This window comes from Plasmodium berghei, assembly GCF_900002375.2.
Source record: "Plasmodium berghei ANKA genome assembly, chromosome: 14".
Taxonomy (NCBI): Eukaryota; Apicomplexa; class Aconoidasida; order Haemosporida; family Plasmodiidae; genus Plasmodium; species Plasmodium berghei.
In genome coordinates this window covers 2,259,885-2,278,134 of record NC_036172.2, presented here as the reverse complement: position 1 = coordinate 2,278,134, position 18,250 = coordinate 2,259,885, and the positions used below count along the sequence as shown (strand labels likewise).

Below are 18,250 nucleotides of genomic sequence, written 5' to 3'. Positions count from 1 at the left end.
AATTAAAATGCGGGAATCACGAAATATATATATATATATATATGTGTGTATACACATATTAAATCACAATTGCATAAATTGTAAAAATATAGATTATAAAATTTATTGCAATATATCCTCGCAAAATAATTTATAATCGATTTTGTCGTCATTTGAAAATGCATTAAGTGCATTCATTGCTTCATCTTCAGTTAAAGCATCTCCCCATGTGACTAAAATATTTTTCATTTGGTTTTTGGTTAAGAAACCAGTTGTATTGGTATCGAAATATGCAAACATTTTAACTAATTGTTCGGCATTATCTTTATCATGAATTGTCATAGACAAATATTCTAAATATTGGTCATATGTTAAATTATCTCCATATAAATCTCTAATTTTTTCTTCATCCTTACTTGATGGAGCTAACCCTAATCTTCTAGCATTGTAAGAAGCATTTTCTATGCTTATTTTTCCACTGCTGGATTTTTCATCAAAATATATTTTTCTATCATCTTTATTAACTTTTTCATCTAATTCATCAAAACCATGTTCGGATTCTTCTGATTCTTCAGTTTCATCATAAGTATCTTCTCCTGATATTTGTTTTACTACTGGTTCTGGTTTCCATTCAAAACCGGGTCCCCACATAAAATAATTTAATTCATTATCATATGGACCTATTGTTGTTTTAGCGTCAGGTAATTCGAAATAACACATATGGCATTGTTGTTCCATTTTTGCGATATATATTTTTTAAATTAAAAGAAAGGTAAAAAACAAATAAAATATAAAAGTACCAAAAAAGGAACAAAAAAAAGCAAAAAAAAAATAAAAAAATAAAAAAACAAAAAAAAAACAAAAACAAAATAACGTTTAACAACTATCGTTAAATATAAAATATTAGTTCTTAAAACAACGCCCTTTAATAATAGAAATGTATACACTTTAATTTTACATAATTTATAAATAATTAAAAACAAACTATTTTTTTAATTTCATAAATAAAAATAAAAATAAAATAAATTAAATTAAGAACCTTATTTAAGAAGACATTTTAATTTGAAAAAAGTGAAATTGTGTATACGTTTATTTTTTCACATATTTATAATTGTGTATATATGTACATAATTTTTTTTTTTTTTTAAGGTATGGGAGAGGTTATTATATATATAGAAAGTCTCCAATGTTGTTTTATATAGCTATAAATTTTTTATTTTAAGAAAAAAAAATAAAATAAGCACACAATATTTATTGCGTGTGTATAATTGTAATTTTTTTTTAATAAATATTATTGTGTGTTCATAATTTATTCAAAATGTAGCACCTAAAAATGTGTGTGCAAAAATAGTGAGCTGTTTTCTTTAAGCAAATATGGAAATCTAATAATAAAAAAAAAGCGAAACGAATTCATATATTATTATTTTTTTAGTTACTAAAAAATGATATAATTACATGACAATTTAAATTTAACATTTCTACACATATATAGTAATAAGAAAAAAGCTAAATATAATACTACATATAGTATTATTTTTCATATTTCTTAATGTAGAATAATATGAATACCTTCTTTTTTCTTTCTAATATAATGGTAATTTTTAAATGTATATACTGTTAATTTATGAGTTATATATAGACAATAATTTATGATGTTATTATAGCTAATAATAATATTCAAATAAAAAAAAAAAAAAAAATCATATTTTTTATGTATGTTCATAATGTTTACTAGCCAAATATTATTACCGTTTTTTATTTTTTTTATTATGGTACTAAAAAGAAAATTATATCTTAACCTTGTATATACTTAATATAATTTTGTTTTCGCACAAAAATGCATAAAAAATGAGGTAGAGGAAAATCCTAAAAAATTAAGAGGATACTATATAAGTATAATATCACAAAATATACAATAATAACGGGAAAAATTAATGGAAAATTACTTAATTACTAAGAATTAAAATAAAATTGAGTAATATATATATACACAAATATATCATATATATAGTTGTCCTTTGTCCACATGTACATACACCTTAATTATAAGCAATAAATACAGTATTATTTGTGTACACCCCTATTTTATCGATATATTTCTTAAATTTCCAAATTAACACATTATTACAAAGAAAAATGAGTATAGATAGATGCTGTATATGATATACAGAATTATTATACTACTATTAAATCAATCTCTTTTTTATGCATAATTAAAAAAAAAGAAAATGTTTATATATATAAGAAATATTTTTTTATAAAATATTACTACTATTCACATATTAGGCATATTATATCTATAAAATATTAACACAATTTAAGGTATATCAAAATACACACTATATTGGTATTTTTTCTCATTGATTTATTCTATTTTGCTATTTATATAAGATTATGAATAAATTCGATTATTTTTCTTCTCTACATTAAAGATTTATTTTTTTTATAACAACTAATCATTTTTTTGTGTGAAATAAGTTTATTTTTAATATATAATTTGTATATCATAGTAACGTTTCATGTATATACAATACCGTCCAATATATATAACAATCATTTAAATGAATATAATATTTCTAAGAAATATAAAAAATTTATCATTTTCTAAAGTAAACAAAATCACATATAGCCATACATACAAATATATAATTACGAATTCATAAATGAAATGATTAAAATAAAAAAATTGCTATGGTAAATCAGAAGGTGTATATGTATCTGCTTATTAAAAGGAATGGAATAAATACAAAATATATTCCAAATAAATAATATGCAAATGCATGTTTGGAAAACACATTCAAGGTTATATAAATCAATTTGTTGATATATGTAAAAAAGGTATTAAAAACAACATAAAAAAAAACAAAGAAACACACCGAAAAAATAACGTATAAATGTGTGCAAAATATTTTTAAAGAATTTGCCATATGACACAAAATGGGATATCCTTTTATTTTCCATTTGTTTACAATTTAAAATTAAATAAACAAAAAAAAAATGGAAAGTTAATTATGCAAACTTGATAATATACTTAAAAAAAGTGGAAAATTGGTATGGTGGGATATTGAGAAATTTGTTGTTGTTTCATGTATAAACTTTAATCACATATCAATGATTCTTAAGCATTAATATAATTAAAAATAATATAGCTGAAGATAAGGTAGAATTATTTGATTTACAAATAATTTTTATTTTTCTTTTCATCACTTCAACTCCTACAAGTACAAAATAATTTTCCATGGCACTAGAATTGTCAGAATAGCACCCACATAAACAAATTTTATCTTCTATATAACATAGATTTAGTGCTTCCCCCTAAAAAATGCAAAAAATAAATTAAGTGTTGATATAAAGCATATATCCACGCAACATGTATAGAAATAATCTCAGTTTAATTATAAAAAAAATGATAAAATTAATTTTAACAATATTTATGTCTTACTAAACATGCTCTTTCTATTAACGTATTATTATTAATATTATCATCTTTAGTAATTATTTTCTCTTCTTTATTTGTATTAAAATTTTCATTGTTCCAAAATTTGTCAAAAATTTCTCGTGTTATTTTGGTTTTTTTCATAAATTTATTTATTGCTATGGGCAATCTGATTTCGATGTTCTTTCTTAACATATCTTGCATTCTACAAAAAATATTAATCAATTAAAAAGATTTAATAATGCATGAACAAATTATTATATATACACACACACATGTTGTTAGCAGTTTATTCAATTAACATTATATAAAGCAAAGAAATGTAAATATGTTTTACCTGTATGATATTTTAATTAATGGAAATCCGTTGTATACCCTCGAACATTTCACAGCCATTTCCTGATTAAGCATAAAATGAAAAATAAAGAATAAAAAAAAAATAAAAATACGTGTGCAATATTAGCTTCCCACAAACAGCTTACTAAAAAATTAATCACACACATAACATTCATATAAATATATATACACAAATAATTTACTCTTTCGAAAAAATAAATATACTAACATAGCATTTCGTAGAGTGTGCCGATAATAATTTTTCATGTGGAGCAAATTTAAATTTCAAAGGAAATAATATTTTATTGGATATTTGCATATCCAAATCATAAAAGTTGATTTGACGTTTGTTTTTGAAAAAAAATTTTATAAGCCCCTTTACATCGTAATAGTTTTGATCCATGAATATCTACAAGGTGGAAACAAATATTTGAAAATATGATACTTGATATGTGTGTGTGTATGTGCAGGTATGGAGATAAAGGAATAAATAGAGGGTTATCAATTTAACTAACTTGTGAACATACATTAAATATTGAATAAATAATTTAAGTTTGTAGCTATACCTCTAAATTGTCATCCGAATACAACAGAGATTTATTTCTTAAAATGGCTTCTTGTACATTGAATATATTATCATATTGTGTGAAATATTTGTTAAAATAACTTATGTTGCTATTATTGTTTGATGATGTTGATATATTTTGTTTTTTTTTAGGATCATAATTTATTATATTTTCCTTACTTTTAACATGTGAGTCATTATCCAAATTATTATTATTATGAGTTTTTATTATAGTATTATTAGAAGAAATGTTTTTTGTAAATTTGTCATTAATTAAATTATTATGTTCCTCATAATTATTTTTTTTATTTAATCCATAATGTTCATTATTTTTATTTCCATTTTTTGAATCGATATAATTATTCATTCCTAATAAATCTCCAAATGTATGTTCTTTCAACCCATTTTCTTTTTCTTGGAAAAATTTATTATAATTTACATAATCTTCTTTAGTTTCATAAAAATTACTTTTTTTTATAACACAGTTCCATACATTTTCATTCCCGTTGTTTCCTCTATCTTTAAATTCTTTCAATTTACTCCACTCATCTATACTGTTTATATCAAACTCGTTTTGTGATTCATTCAAAGTCTTCATTATTTTATTTTCTGCATAATTAAACATATTATTGGCAGGCGCTTCTCCCCCCCCTTCTTTATTAATTGTATCTAAAAATGGTGAAATATATTTACATATACAAACATGCTTATGTATTAATACACATATACGTGTTTCAGTTAAATAATGAATAAAAAATTACCTTTATTTTCATGAAAATCGTCTATATTATTATTTGTTATATTAAAGGAAACCGCTTTATTTGTCTCTCTATTTTTTTTTTTGGAATCATTTTTTTCAGGCATATTACTTTTTGTTATATTTTGTTCTATAACATTGTTATTTTTGCTATCTAATAGATTATCATTACTTGTATTCAAATTTGTTTGGTTTAATATTGAGTTTGATAAATTATAATTATTCGATCCATCTAAATTTCCTTTAAGCTGATGTTTCACTTTTTTGTCATCCCAATCTGTAAAAGAATAAAAATTATTTGTATTTTCAATCGTATTTTTATTTTTTATATTATAAAAATTTCTTGATTTGTTTAAAAATATTAATCTCTATTTATTTTTATAAATTTAAGTATATTACCAAAATTTATATTTTTATTTGATTTAATGTTTATACTAGAAAAGTATGATTCAAGTCGTATATTTAAATTTTCATCTTCAATTTCCTAATAAATGAATAGACACATAAGTATAAATATGATTATATTGTATGTATGTGTAAAAGTATAAAATAGCCTTTTACTTTTACTATATACATGAATATATTTTTTTTCACATACATCAACAGTCTTGCAATAAATACTATACAATCCGTTGTACAAAAAGTTAATAGCATTATCTTTAGCGTTGCTAATTAATCTAATAAAAAAAAAATAAAAATTTATAACTTTTTTAAACTTGAAAATTGAATACTTGAGTATAGGCCATACTCATCGTGTATAAATAAATATAGGGAAGTGTCTTATCAAATTAAAACTATTTATATATATTTCATAATAATTTTACCTTATGTATTCAGAATGTAAATCACTTATTTTTATGTTATCTATAAATTCTTGATCTAAAGCATCTAATAATTTGTTTTTTAATTTTTTTATATCTACAAAATAAAAAATGAAAGACATTTATTTCAGTGTATTTTAAAATAGCATTATTATAAAGCCTGTGATAATACAAAACTTGAAAATAATAAAAAAAGATAAGTCAAAATAAGATGGAATTGCTAACCATTTAATAATTCTGTATTACAAAAATTATCCTGATCCAACAAATCGATTTTATTATCTCGGATTTTTTTAAATATATTATCAATAAATTTATATTCTTTTGAATTTTTTATTATTTTTATAAGTTTAATGGTTTTAAATAAATAATTTGCTTCTAATACTAAAGCATATATATCTTCATATGATCCCTTACCAAAATATGATAACGATTTTTTTGTATTTGCACCTTCTTTATTTCTTTTTAAAAGTTTATATGCATATTCAACTATTTCACTATTAATCAGATGCTGAATATTTTTAGGTTCTATAACTAGAGATAAATTGACTGCCTGCGAAAAAAGCAGAAAAAAAAAAAAAAAAAATAAATAAATAAATAAATAAATGGAAATGTAATAATAATATTGAAAAACGGGGATGATGTAATTACACCTATTATTTTCTAATTGAAAGAAAGTGAGAAAAAAAAATTAGATATTCACTAGCGCCTTTTTCGACGGTTTTATTTTTTATTTTTTTCCTCGATTTTTCCCTTTTTTATCAATTTCTTCAATATATATATATGTACATGTATATTACTAATCAATGGAAAATACTTTGAATAAAATTCATTCGTTTACTTACCTTGAGTGAAGTTATTCTTGAATTTATAGGACATGTTATGTCTCCTAAATTTAAATAACAAAAATTGTATAATTCTTCAATTTGTTTAAACTTAATTAAGTGGTTCTTTAATTCTTTAAAATATAGATGAAGATATTCAGTTGATTCAGTACAGGTTTTAAATAATAATTGATCTTCATTCGATCCAGCATTTTGCTGTTTTTTTTTGCATACCCCCATTATATGATATACATAATAAAAATATTATACTCTATATATATTTCACTATTTTTTTTATGTTTTTCTCTCCTGTTACTTTATTCATTTCATTATTTAATCGTTTGGTTGTTCAATCAATCAATCAATCATTTGTTTTATTTTTATTTTTATTTTATTTATTATTATTAATCTTCTTTCCTTTTTTGTTTATTTTATTATTATTTTTTTTCTACAATTATAACATAATTTTTTATAGTAATCTAAATAATATTTTTTTTTTTTATAAATAAGTACAATATTGCACTTTTTTGGATATTTACAAAATTGTGAAAAACTATAAAAATGTGGATAATATTTTTTTGATGTCAATATATACTCATAAACATTATTTTTTTAACAAAATTTTTAATATTATATATATCGATGATTACAACATATTTGTTATATTTTCCATTAATTTACTTTTGGAAATTCTATCACATATATATATATATATATATATATATATATAACATGTTAATGTGTAAGTATATTATATAAGGAAAAATAACAAATAAATGAGCAAATAAACATTATATAGTTGATAATTTCCGAATATTATTTCTCCTTACGCCTATATATCTATAATTCTTATATACAAATATATATTTCCTTTTCTACTATTGCTAAGCAATCATTTTTAACTTATAAAAGTTTTATAATTTTATTTTATTACAAAAAAATTGGGTATAAATATATCATAATTCGTGTGGGAAATAGTTTTTCTCCTTTTTTCCTTTTCTAAATTAAATTATTTTTTTTATATAAAGAAAACAAAAACAAATTCAAAACTTAAATAAATAAGCATTTTTTTGTGAAGGTGTTTAAAAGCTATATATATACCCATAGGCCACTTTAGTGATGTGGGTATATACAAAGAAAGAAGCCTACCGATAATACACACACTGTTTTTTTTACTAAATAACATCATTTTCAATAACATATACTTATATATAGAGGTAAAATATATTCATTAATCATAGGGTATCATCAAACCGGTATATAATATGTACGCAAATATGCACATATAAGTATATAGTAAGGTTTCAAAACGATTATTTATTTTAATGAATATCAAAAAAAAATTCTTAAACAATGAAATAATAAATTTATAACTGTAAAATAAGAGCCTTATTGTTTTTCATTATTGTCTCTTTTTTATGAAATAATAAAAAAAAAAATAGCGAAAAGATGGAAGGTATAATATAATTTTTTATTTTTCTCTTTTTTTTTATATATATTAGACTAATATTTCATATAAAAGGCTTTGACAATTTTATTAATTCGATGTTCATAAGTATACATATAGGAATCGTATTTTTAAATAAAACATAGACATGTTATATTTATAAAGTATAATACCCTTAGGATGTAAAATTGTAATATATAAATATATCAAAAATAAACCAAATAAATGAAAAATGCTCTAAAATCATTGTTTTTCATAAAAAGGTATGTCTTATATACATAAATATTAACAAAAATAAAAATGTAAAATACTACATGTTATAAAATTAAAACAAACACTTCCCCATAATTATTTTCATTATGTGGGTGTATCCTTAAAATATTAATTTTCACATTTTTTCAAAAAACTATTTAATTACAATAGGTGGATAAATTATTTAATACTAATAAAGAATGCTTTATCATACACACATATAGATATATCATTTCTCAATAAATACAATTTTTATTTCGATATTTTAAAATGTCGGAACAAAAAAATTGTAATAGCCCATTTATGTATTGAATAAACAATTTATTCGCACCTTTATACTTAACTTTTTTTGCGCATAAAATGCAAACCATTTCCCTTCGAATAGCAAACAATAATTAATTGGCATTGTGCCCACTATTTTAGAGTTATTATGTTTCCTTAAAGTAGTATGTGTATATTACATAATGCATGTTTTTATAATGTATGCACTATATAAATGCTACATATTGTTATATCTATGGGTTTAAAAATAGAATGTGATTGGGTTTTTCGTACTAGATATTTATATATAATATTATATATATATTATTTTTTACAATTTAATAATATATAATAATGAAATAATAAAAAAGATTTATAGTATAGACGTAAATATGCGAGCATGTTACTATTTTTTAATATTACTGTATAAAAAAATAGGCTAATAATTATACACGTGAATTTGTAAGCACATTTACTTTGAATAAAATATATATGCTGTGAAAAAAAAACAGTTCAAAATATTGTATATATATTATTATTGTTATTATTACTATTATTATTGTTATTATTACTATTATTATTGTTATTATTACTATTATTATTATTATCATTATTATTATTATTATTATATTTTTCACTATTTGCTTTCTTGTAATATAAAATATACCATTTGCACCACCCATTATATTAAAAAGGTGCTTGTTTTTTGAAACATTTTTTGAACTGTTAAAATTTATGTCTATGAAATAAAACAATTGTTCACAAGCATCTATAAATTTGTATATACACATGTATATACAACTATACATAAATATTCATATGCAAAAAAATGTATTAGTTCAGGGCTTTAATTCATTAAGCTATTGATATTTCCCCTATTATGCAATGCTCGTTCTTTATGCGTCCCATTGCATTGCACACATGACAATTATAACTTCAAATTAATTTAGAAGCATTTTCTGTGGACAATACTTGGTCCAGATTCATCATATTCTTCTTTTGTGATCCACATTTGTTGAAATGTTGACAAAGATGATAAAATAGATCCTCCGATCCAAACAGAATATTTCCTTTCAGGGGGAGCAACAACTTTAATCTTCATGGTTGATGGAGCTAAGGTTGTAATATCTCGTGTTAACCTTTCACCAATACCTTCATACATAGTTGTACCTCCAGATAAAACAATGTTTCCATAAAGATCTTTACGAATATCTACATCACATTTTTTAATTGAATTAAATGTTGTTGTATGAATTCCTGCTGCTTCTTTTCCTAAAAAGGATGGTTGAAATAATGCTTCTGGGCATCTAAATCTTTCATTACCTACTGTTATAATGTTTCCATCAGGTAATTCATATGACTTTTCAATATCACTACTTTGTTCAGATGTTTTCATTTCTTCGTCAAAATTTAAAGCAATATAACATAACTTTTCTTTAATATCCCTTACAATTTCTTTTTCTGCAGATGTCGAAAATCCATATCCTCTTTCATGAAGAATTTTCATTAAATATTCAGTTAAGTCCCTTCCAGCCAAATCTAATCTCATTATTGCATGGGGTAATGCATATCCTTCATAAATTGGAACAGTATGGGAAACACCATCACCACTATCCAAAACAATACCTGTTGTACGGCCTGATGAATATAAAGATAATACAGCTTGAATTGCTACATACATTGCTGGAACATTAAATGATTCAAACATAATTTGTGTCATTCTTTCACGATTTCCTTTTGGATTTAATGGGGCTTCTGTTAATAAAACTGGATGTTCTTCTGGAGCAGCTCTCAGTTCATTATAAAATGTATGGTGCCATATTTTTTCCATATCATCCCAATTTGTTACAATACCATGTTCTATTGGGTATTTTAAAGTTAATATACCTCTCTTTGTTTGAGCTTCATCGCCAACAAATGCATCCTTTTCTTCCATCCCTACCATAATTCCTGGATTTTTTGGCCTTCCAACTATACTAGGGAAAACTGAACGAGGTGCATCATCACCTGCAACACCTGCTTTTACATTACCTGATCCATTATCAATAACTAAAGCTTGAACTTCTTCGTCACCCATTTTAATTTTTTTTTTAAGTATATGAGTATATATATGTGTGTAAAAATTTATATTAAATATGCACGATGAAAAGTACCTTAATAATTTGTATTATAATAACGTGTGTATGTATTTATTCCAAATGTGTGTTATCACAATATTATAAAAAAAAATTTTCAATAATTTTTACGAAATAATTAAAATTTATGTGTAATAATTAAATTCTGTATACATATAAATATTAAAATTCAGTCAGGAAATAAATGAATATAAAAAAAAATAAATATAAATAAATAAATATATATATATAATAAATAAGTATTAAAATAATAAATGAATATAAAAATAATAAATTAAATAAATAAAAATTAAATTAAATTAAATAGTGCATATAACTGCGTGCATAACATTAATAAAACAATTTACCAAAAAAAAGGCACATTATGTGTATATATCTATTGTCGTATATCTTATTTGTGTCAACTATAGTGTAATAAATGTGTATATATAAATGCAATTAGTGAAAGATATATATGCAGTAGAAAAAAAAGATAGATGATAGATAATTAAAATAAGTATAAAGAAAAAAAAAGGTTCAAATTTGCCTTATACATATGTTTGAAAAAAGGGCACGATAAAAAAATAATAAAAATGAACTTGTGTTAAATTATAACTAGGGATGTAATTTTGGGAATATATAAAATTATGTTTTTTTATATTAAAATTTTTTTAAATAAACAAAGTATATTAATGTGTATATTTTTTCTTATAACATGAAAAATTGTGTTTTTTGAAAGTTAATATTTTTCTTATTTTGTTGTGGAAGGAGTAACAACTACTATTGAGCAATGTATTACTTTTTTTTTTATTATTTTTAATTTATGCTATTTTATATAATTAATAGTGCATGTGTGCGTGCTCATATATTTTTCACAATTTTATTGTATTGCCCACTAAAAAATAAAAATATAATGATAATAAATAAATTAGTGTGTTTCTGAATATTAACATTTTCTTATTTTTGCATATACCATATCCATGTATAATATATATAGTATATTATGGATTGCTAAAATTAAGATCTGCATTCTTTCATTTGTAGTATATACACTTTTAACTATTCAATGTTTTTTGTAATGTGTTACAGTTGTAATTGCTTAGGTCTTTCAATCGGACATAAATAAAATTCACTTTATTAGCATTTTGGCTAACTCCTGTTTTTTTTTTCTTCAATAAAAAACATATAAACAAGAAAATGCATAGACTCCTTGACAAGTCATATAGAAAAACCAATATATATCTATATCCTTACAAATATATTTATTTTATTTTACACACAATTAATTTTGATATATAGTGAATTACGAGTATAGCCAAATTGTCAATAGACTATTCTATGTTTATCACCGCATTTTATATTAACATTTTTTTTTAACATCTAGCCAAATGTGAAATAATTTTCTGAAAATTATTTGTATTTTCATAATTTCTAAATTCTTATTTTATCATATCCCTATTTATATACTCTCATTAGGTTTATATGTAAAAACTATACTTTATATTGAAGTTATTATCTTATGAGCACTTATAATATGCATATATAATAACTTTAGAAAGGAAAAAAATTTATGATAAAAATAAATATTATATATATATTTTTTTATATATTTAATGGATATGTTTTATATATCTCTTTTGCTTGAAAAGTGAAGTATAATATCTTAAACAAATGTTAAAGATGACAGTTACATTAATAAAATAGACATCGTGTTTGTTTTTTTTATTATAAACCATTAGCATTTTAAAAACATAGTTACTGAAATACCGTCAATTGTATATATAAATGTTTACCTCCATTCTGTATGATATTTCACAAAATTCAGGCGCGAATAAAAGTAATAAACAAATTTGGATGTATAAAAAAAGAAAGGAAAAATTATATTCATGTGCTTAGTGCTTTCCTCTGGTTAAAGCTTCATTTCGATTTTGTTTTTTTTGTTGAACATATTAACCTCATACTTTTTAAATAATGTATATAAACTATCTGCTAATTTTGAAATTTGATCGTCAGTATGATATGGTGATGGTGTAATTCTAATTCTTTCAGATCCCCTAAAAAGGAAAAAAAATAATGACATATGCAAGTGTGTATATATATAATATATATGCATATAATATAAATACGCCCTAATGTATGAAAAACGAATCACTATGGATGAATGGGCGGGTGTTAAACTTTTAGAGGAATTATTAATTGCACATAAACATGTGGGTATTCTTTTTTTTATTATTTTATATGATTACTTTGGAACAGTTGGGTAATTAATTGGCTGTAGGTATATGTTATACATTGTTAAAAGTTCATCACATATTTGTTTACATTTTTGTGGACAATTAATTAAAGTAACGACAATATGCGAATTGTTATCTATGATCAATATTCCTCGTTCTTTTAATTTTTCTTTAGTTTTATTAACAACATTTCTGAATTTATTTCTTAATTCTATGTCATTTTGAATTATATATATCGCTTCAGCTGATGTGGTAATATTAACAGGCGTTAGAGAAGTTGTGAAAATAAAATGCGGTGAATAAGATCTAATAACATCTATATAATATTTATTAGCACAAATAAATCCCCCTAATGATCCTATTGCTTTTGACAATGTACCATTAATTATATCTATTTTATCACATAAATTTAATTCTTCTGAATATCCAGAACCTGTTTTTCCATATAAACCAACAGCATGAACTTCATCTATATATGTGAGAGCGTTATATTTTTTAGCTAGTTGAATTATTTGTTTGATATCAGAAATATTTCCAGACATACTATAAATAGATTCAAACACTATCATAATTTTCCTATCTTTGTATTCTTTTTTCATTCTTAAATTTTTTAATACATTTTCTAAATCGGCCATATCATTATGTTTGAATATATATTTCTCACATCTAGATTCTTGAATTCCATTAATTATTGATGCATGATTCATTTGATCTGATACAAAAACTAAATTAAGTAATTTACCTAAAGTTCCTAATGCCCCCACATTTGCTATATACCCTGATGTAAATAATAAAGCGCTTTCTTTTTTAAACCACTGAGCTAATATATATTCTAAATGTGTATGATTTAATAAACTTCCTGAAATATTTCTAGTACCTCCGCTACTGTTTCCAATTTTTTTAAGAGTTTCTATTCCTACATCTATAACTTGCTCATTATTAGATAATGATAAATAATCATTAGAACACCAAATAACTGTCTTATCATTAGTAATACTCCCCTTTCTAAAACCATTTAAATTAATATTGTATATATCTTTTATTTTATTCACATTATTATTTGTATTTTCATTTGTTATTATTAATTTATTAGTATTATTCCCATGAAATGTTTCCTTCATTTTGCTCATACTATAATCTAATTTTATATTGGAATATTCTAGGACATTTTTTATATTATATGGTGAAGCACCTATACATGATTTATAACCAAACTTTTGATAAAATTCATAAAAAGACGAAAGTAATAATTTATTATTTTCAATATAAACATTAGGATAAATTTTCCTTAATTTATTTAGTATAGTAAATATTCTATATCTTTTATCTATAAACAATTTGTTTATAAGCTCTTTTAAATCATTATTACATTCATTTTGAAATATATTATATGGCGATTTTAATAGCTCCATAATGGTATTTTCATTACAACTGTTATTATTTTTTATTTCATGTTCATATAAATATATGTCATTATTTTCATTTTCCAAATGTTTACACTTCCCTTCAATTATTACATTATTTTTTTTTATGCATTCTTCCACACTTTTTCTACTACATAAATTATAACCCCTCAAAATTTTAAAGATATTTATTTTGGATTTATTATCTATTACAATTAAATGTTTTTCATTAATGGCTTTTCCTATGGGACATAAATTAGACATAACTGATAAAACAACATTATTTTTTTTTTCATGGTTTTCGTAAAATATTTTAATATTTTTTACAAAAGGACAATATTTCTTTATTTCGTCCAGACTCACCTTTAATGCTTTTTTCTTTCTCATTGTTTATATGTATGTATATATGGTCAAATTATAATTTATATATTTTCTTACAACTCTCTCTATATACCCTTATTTATGTAAATAATAAAAACTGTTTAAACATAAATTAACTATACAAAACAACAAAATAATTTAATTAAACAATCTTTTGTTTTTCTTTTTTTTTTTTTTGAAAAAGTGTAAGAAAAATAACAGACTGAATTAATGTGATATATTTATGTTACCATTTTATGCTTCTTCGTCCTTGTATTGATCTTGATTTTTATCTTCCCATATATATTACACATATACAATCATTTATATTATATATATGTGTGCATACTGAGGAAATATAATCCCTTTTACACTACCATATAAATAAAATATAATATAATATAATATAATATAATGAACAGCCCAATTGAAAGAACAAAAAAGAAAACATCAGTCAGTTGTTTTTTGTTACTGAAATTTGCAACTAATTAAAATAAAAAAAAATTGTGAAAAAAATATGCCCTATTGCCACTGTTATATTATTTTATATATTTTTTTACTGTTGCCTTATTTTGTTATTATTTTATTTAAAAAATAATTAAAAACATGCTATTAAAAAAAAAAGGAAATACATAAAAAATTAATGAAATAAAAGTTAATTTACTGAAAATGTAAAAATAATATCTCTACTACTAAACAATATAGTGATAAGAATACAGACGATGTTGTCGGAAACAAATCGAATAAAGTTTATGATTATTTATAAAAAATATATATTATATTTGTAAAAAATTGTAGCATTTTTACAGTTTTAATTTTATTTTTCGTCTAAAAACAAAAATATATTTTATTTTTATACATATTATGACTCTACAAAATTGCCACTTGTGTTTAGCATGTATTGGTGTGGCATGCTTTAATAATTTTTCATTGCCATTATTCAAATATCTAATAATGTTATGCCTTTTTTGTTATATATTTTTTTTTATTTCTTGAGCTTATACTGGATACATTACTGATATTTTTCTTATTTTGTTTTTTTTTTCTTCGCATCAATATACCGTGGTACTCTGCGAAAAAGTCGAAAAAAATGACAAACTTTTTCAAATAAAGAAAGTATACTATGTATAAATTATTATTATTTTTTTTTTGTAAGATTTATCATCGCATATTTAGCTAATTCACAACATTGGGGCATAAAATATATCTCGTAAATATAAATAAATAAATAAATATATATATATATATATAGACAGAATGATAAGGGAAATACGTTGTGAGCATGGTATTGAGATAAATCAATTTGCTTAAAATGAATATGTTTGCTCTTTTCCCCGATATTTGTGTCTATATATATGTACAAATATAAAATGAATAGCCTATTTGGCCAAATATTAAAATAAAGTAAATGATATATTCCCTCTCAAAGATTACACATAATTTAGTAGTGTTCCCATAATGTGTACTAGAACTACAACAATAAGGAAATATAAGGAGATATATTGTTCTTTCTTTTTTTCCCTACATAATAAAAATGAGAATTAAATTAATAACAAACATTACATATATCAATGTATCCCAACTTTATATATTTTTCTCATTTTTTTTTCAGTATTACCGCATTTCTAAATAAGACAATGATTTATCACCCTTAAGATATTTAATACAACGAGGAGGCATCAACTTAAATGCGGAACATATTAATCTTATACTCATATCCTTATTTAATTTAATTTTAAATACTTTATTATTAATTACTATTGTATATACATAAAATTTACTTTTTATCATATTTTTCATATAAGTATGAAAATTTTTTAGGAAGCAATCATTCACTTCTTTTACTGAAACATTTATATGAGATAATATTTTATCAGAGCATTTTTTTGTTAAATCAATTGATCCACTAGAACATATTTTTTTTTCAAATCCCAAATCGAATAACGCATTTATATAATGAATGAATTTCTCGCTAAATGTTCTATCACTACTATTATTATTATCTGCTATTGGGAAATGTTGTAATTTTTCATTTTTCCATGCAGTTAATTTATAAATACATAAACTTCTTACTTGTTGTTCTACAACCTCTCTTACCATATTAGAATTTATATAGTCAGGCTCGCTAATACAATATGAAGAATCTCGAATAAAACAAAAACGTGGATCGATAATAAAATTTGTGTGCACACTAAATTTTATTTCATATGTTATATAATTTTTTAATTCTAAAAGGAAATTTTTCATATATATAAAAAAACTATAACTAAAATATTTACCAAAATCTAAATTATAAATTATGTGAACAATATCAGTTTTATTTTCTATTCCCCAATATAATTCAAATATATATTTATTAAAATTTCTCCTATCATATTCACTTAATAAATCATAAGATATTAAATATGTTAATATATTTTCCCCCAATATAGTAATATTTAGTTCACCATGTGGCTTATATATTTCATTTTCATATAAAAAATTATCACACACAAATATTAAACCTATGGCGCTTGTTTTTAAATACATATACTCCATAAAATCTTGAACATTTATTAAACTGTCTTTGTATTTTATATTTACAAAAACAAGACAATTATCTGTAATTACTACATTGGCATGTTCATCATTGCATCTCTGTTTTTCTTCTTTTTTTATTTCTTTTTCCGTTTTATCCTTATTCAAATTACAGTATAAGTTATCCTCATTTTGATACTTATTTATGGTAGCTTTTACTAAATCTAAATTTTCAAAATCTACATTAAGGTATATTCCTTTTGCTTGAACTTTATTTTTTATAAATATATAAGGTATCTCAATGGCAATCCCATCGATTTCTTTGTCATATGGCAATATTTTTAGTCTAGCATCAACTAAAATAATGTGATAATTATTATTCGAAATGGAAAAAAGAAAAATTAACCAGACAATGAAAAAGGGGCATATTCGATATCCCCAGTATAATTTACGTACATAATATAAGCAAAATGTGCAACATATTTGTTGAAAATATTTTGCATACATTTTTCATTTTTTCCAACTTTCCTAAATTTATATATTGATAAAAAGAGAAAAAATATATAATCCTTCATACTCAGATTAATAAAAAACATGCCTAATCACAACAATTTTTTTTTTTTTTTTACTTCATTTTTTAGCTGTTTTTTTTTTCACGTTTTTCGCTAGTTTTTTGAAAACAATGCAATATATTTTTCAATGTATATGTGTAAATTATGGGCCATTTCTTGAATAGTTTTATTCATACATCAATGTATAAAATGTGTAATATTTATTTATTTATAACTTTTTAAAGCATTTAAAATGTCTTTATTTTATAGACAAAAAAATTTATAAAAAAGTAGGAAAAAGTTTGCGTAAAGGGTAAAAAAGAAAAATAATACAAGTAAAACGAACAAAATGACAAATAATAGGACACTGGAATATGGAATATTTTTTTTGAG

The 18,250-nt window shown here is 22.3% G+C and overlaps 5 protein-coding genes across 5 annotated transcripts; all 5 read right to left on the bottom strand.

Annotated features, from left to right (window-relative positions):
* Positions 1 to 102: 102 nt before the first annotated feature.
* Positions 103 to 717, bottom strand: PBANKA_1459500 (myosin A tail domain interacting protein MTIP, putative; the record flags this gene model as incomplete). Its single annotated transcript, XM_034567979.1, has 1 exon — positions 103 to 717. One exon carries the CDS (start codon positions 715 to 717, stop codon positions 103 to 105), a length of 615 nt encoding a protein of 204 aa, XP_034424422.1.
* A 2,370-nt stretch (positions 718 to 3,087) lies between these two features.
* PBANKA_1459400 (clathrin adaptor domain-containing protein, putative) lies at positions 3,088 to 6,958 on the bottom strand (the record flags this gene model as incomplete). The annotated part of the gene is made up of 11 exons (XM_034567978.1): positions 3,088 to 3,294; positions 3,422 to 3,620; positions 3,753 to 3,814; positions 3,981 to 4,160; positions 4,318 to 4,985; positions 5,078 to 5,350; positions 5,473 to 5,557; positions 5,672 to 5,750; positions 5,898 to 5,991; positions 6,120 to 6,447; positions 6,740 to 6,958. The coding sequence occupies 11 exons, from the start codon at positions 6,956 to 6,958 to the stop codon at positions 3,088 to 3,090; spliced, it is 2,394 nt and encodes a 797-aa protein (XP_034424421.1).
* A 2,666-nt stretch (positions 6,959 to 9,624) lies between these two features.
* PBANKA_1459300 (actin I) lies at positions 9,625 to 10,755 on the bottom strand (the record flags this gene model as incomplete). The annotated part of the gene is made up of 1 exon (XM_034567977.1): positions 9,625 to 10,755. The coding sequence occupies one exon, from the start codon at positions 10,753 to 10,755 to the stop codon at positions 9,625 to 9,627; it is 1,131 nt and encodes a 376-aa protein (XP_034424420.1).
* A 1,946-nt stretch (positions 10,756 to 12,701) lies between these two features.
* On the bottom strand, positions 12,702 to 14,816 carry PBANKA_1459200 (delta-aminolevulinic acid synthetase; the record flags this gene model as incomplete). The annotated part of the gene is made up of 2 exons (XM_034567976.1): positions 12,702 to 12,846; positions 13,039 to 14,816. The coding sequence occupies 2 exons, from the start codon at positions 14,814 to 14,816 to the stop codon at positions 12,702 to 12,704; spliced, it is 1,923 nt and encodes a 640-aa protein (XP_034424419.1).
* A 1,000-nt stretch (positions 14,817 to 15,816) lies between these two features.
* Positions 15,817 to 17,813, bottom strand: PBANKA_1459100 (conserved Plasmodium protein, unknown function; the record flags this gene model as incomplete). The annotated part of the gene is made up of 3 exons (XM_034567975.1): positions 15,817 to 15,859; positions 16,224 to 16,310; positions 16,408 to 17,813. 3 exons carry the CDS (start codon positions 17,811 to 17,813, stop codon positions 15,817 to 15,819), a joined length of 1,536 nt encoding a protein of 511 aa, XP_034424418.1.
* Between the last annotated feature and the right edge of the window lie 437 nt (positions 17,814 to 18,250).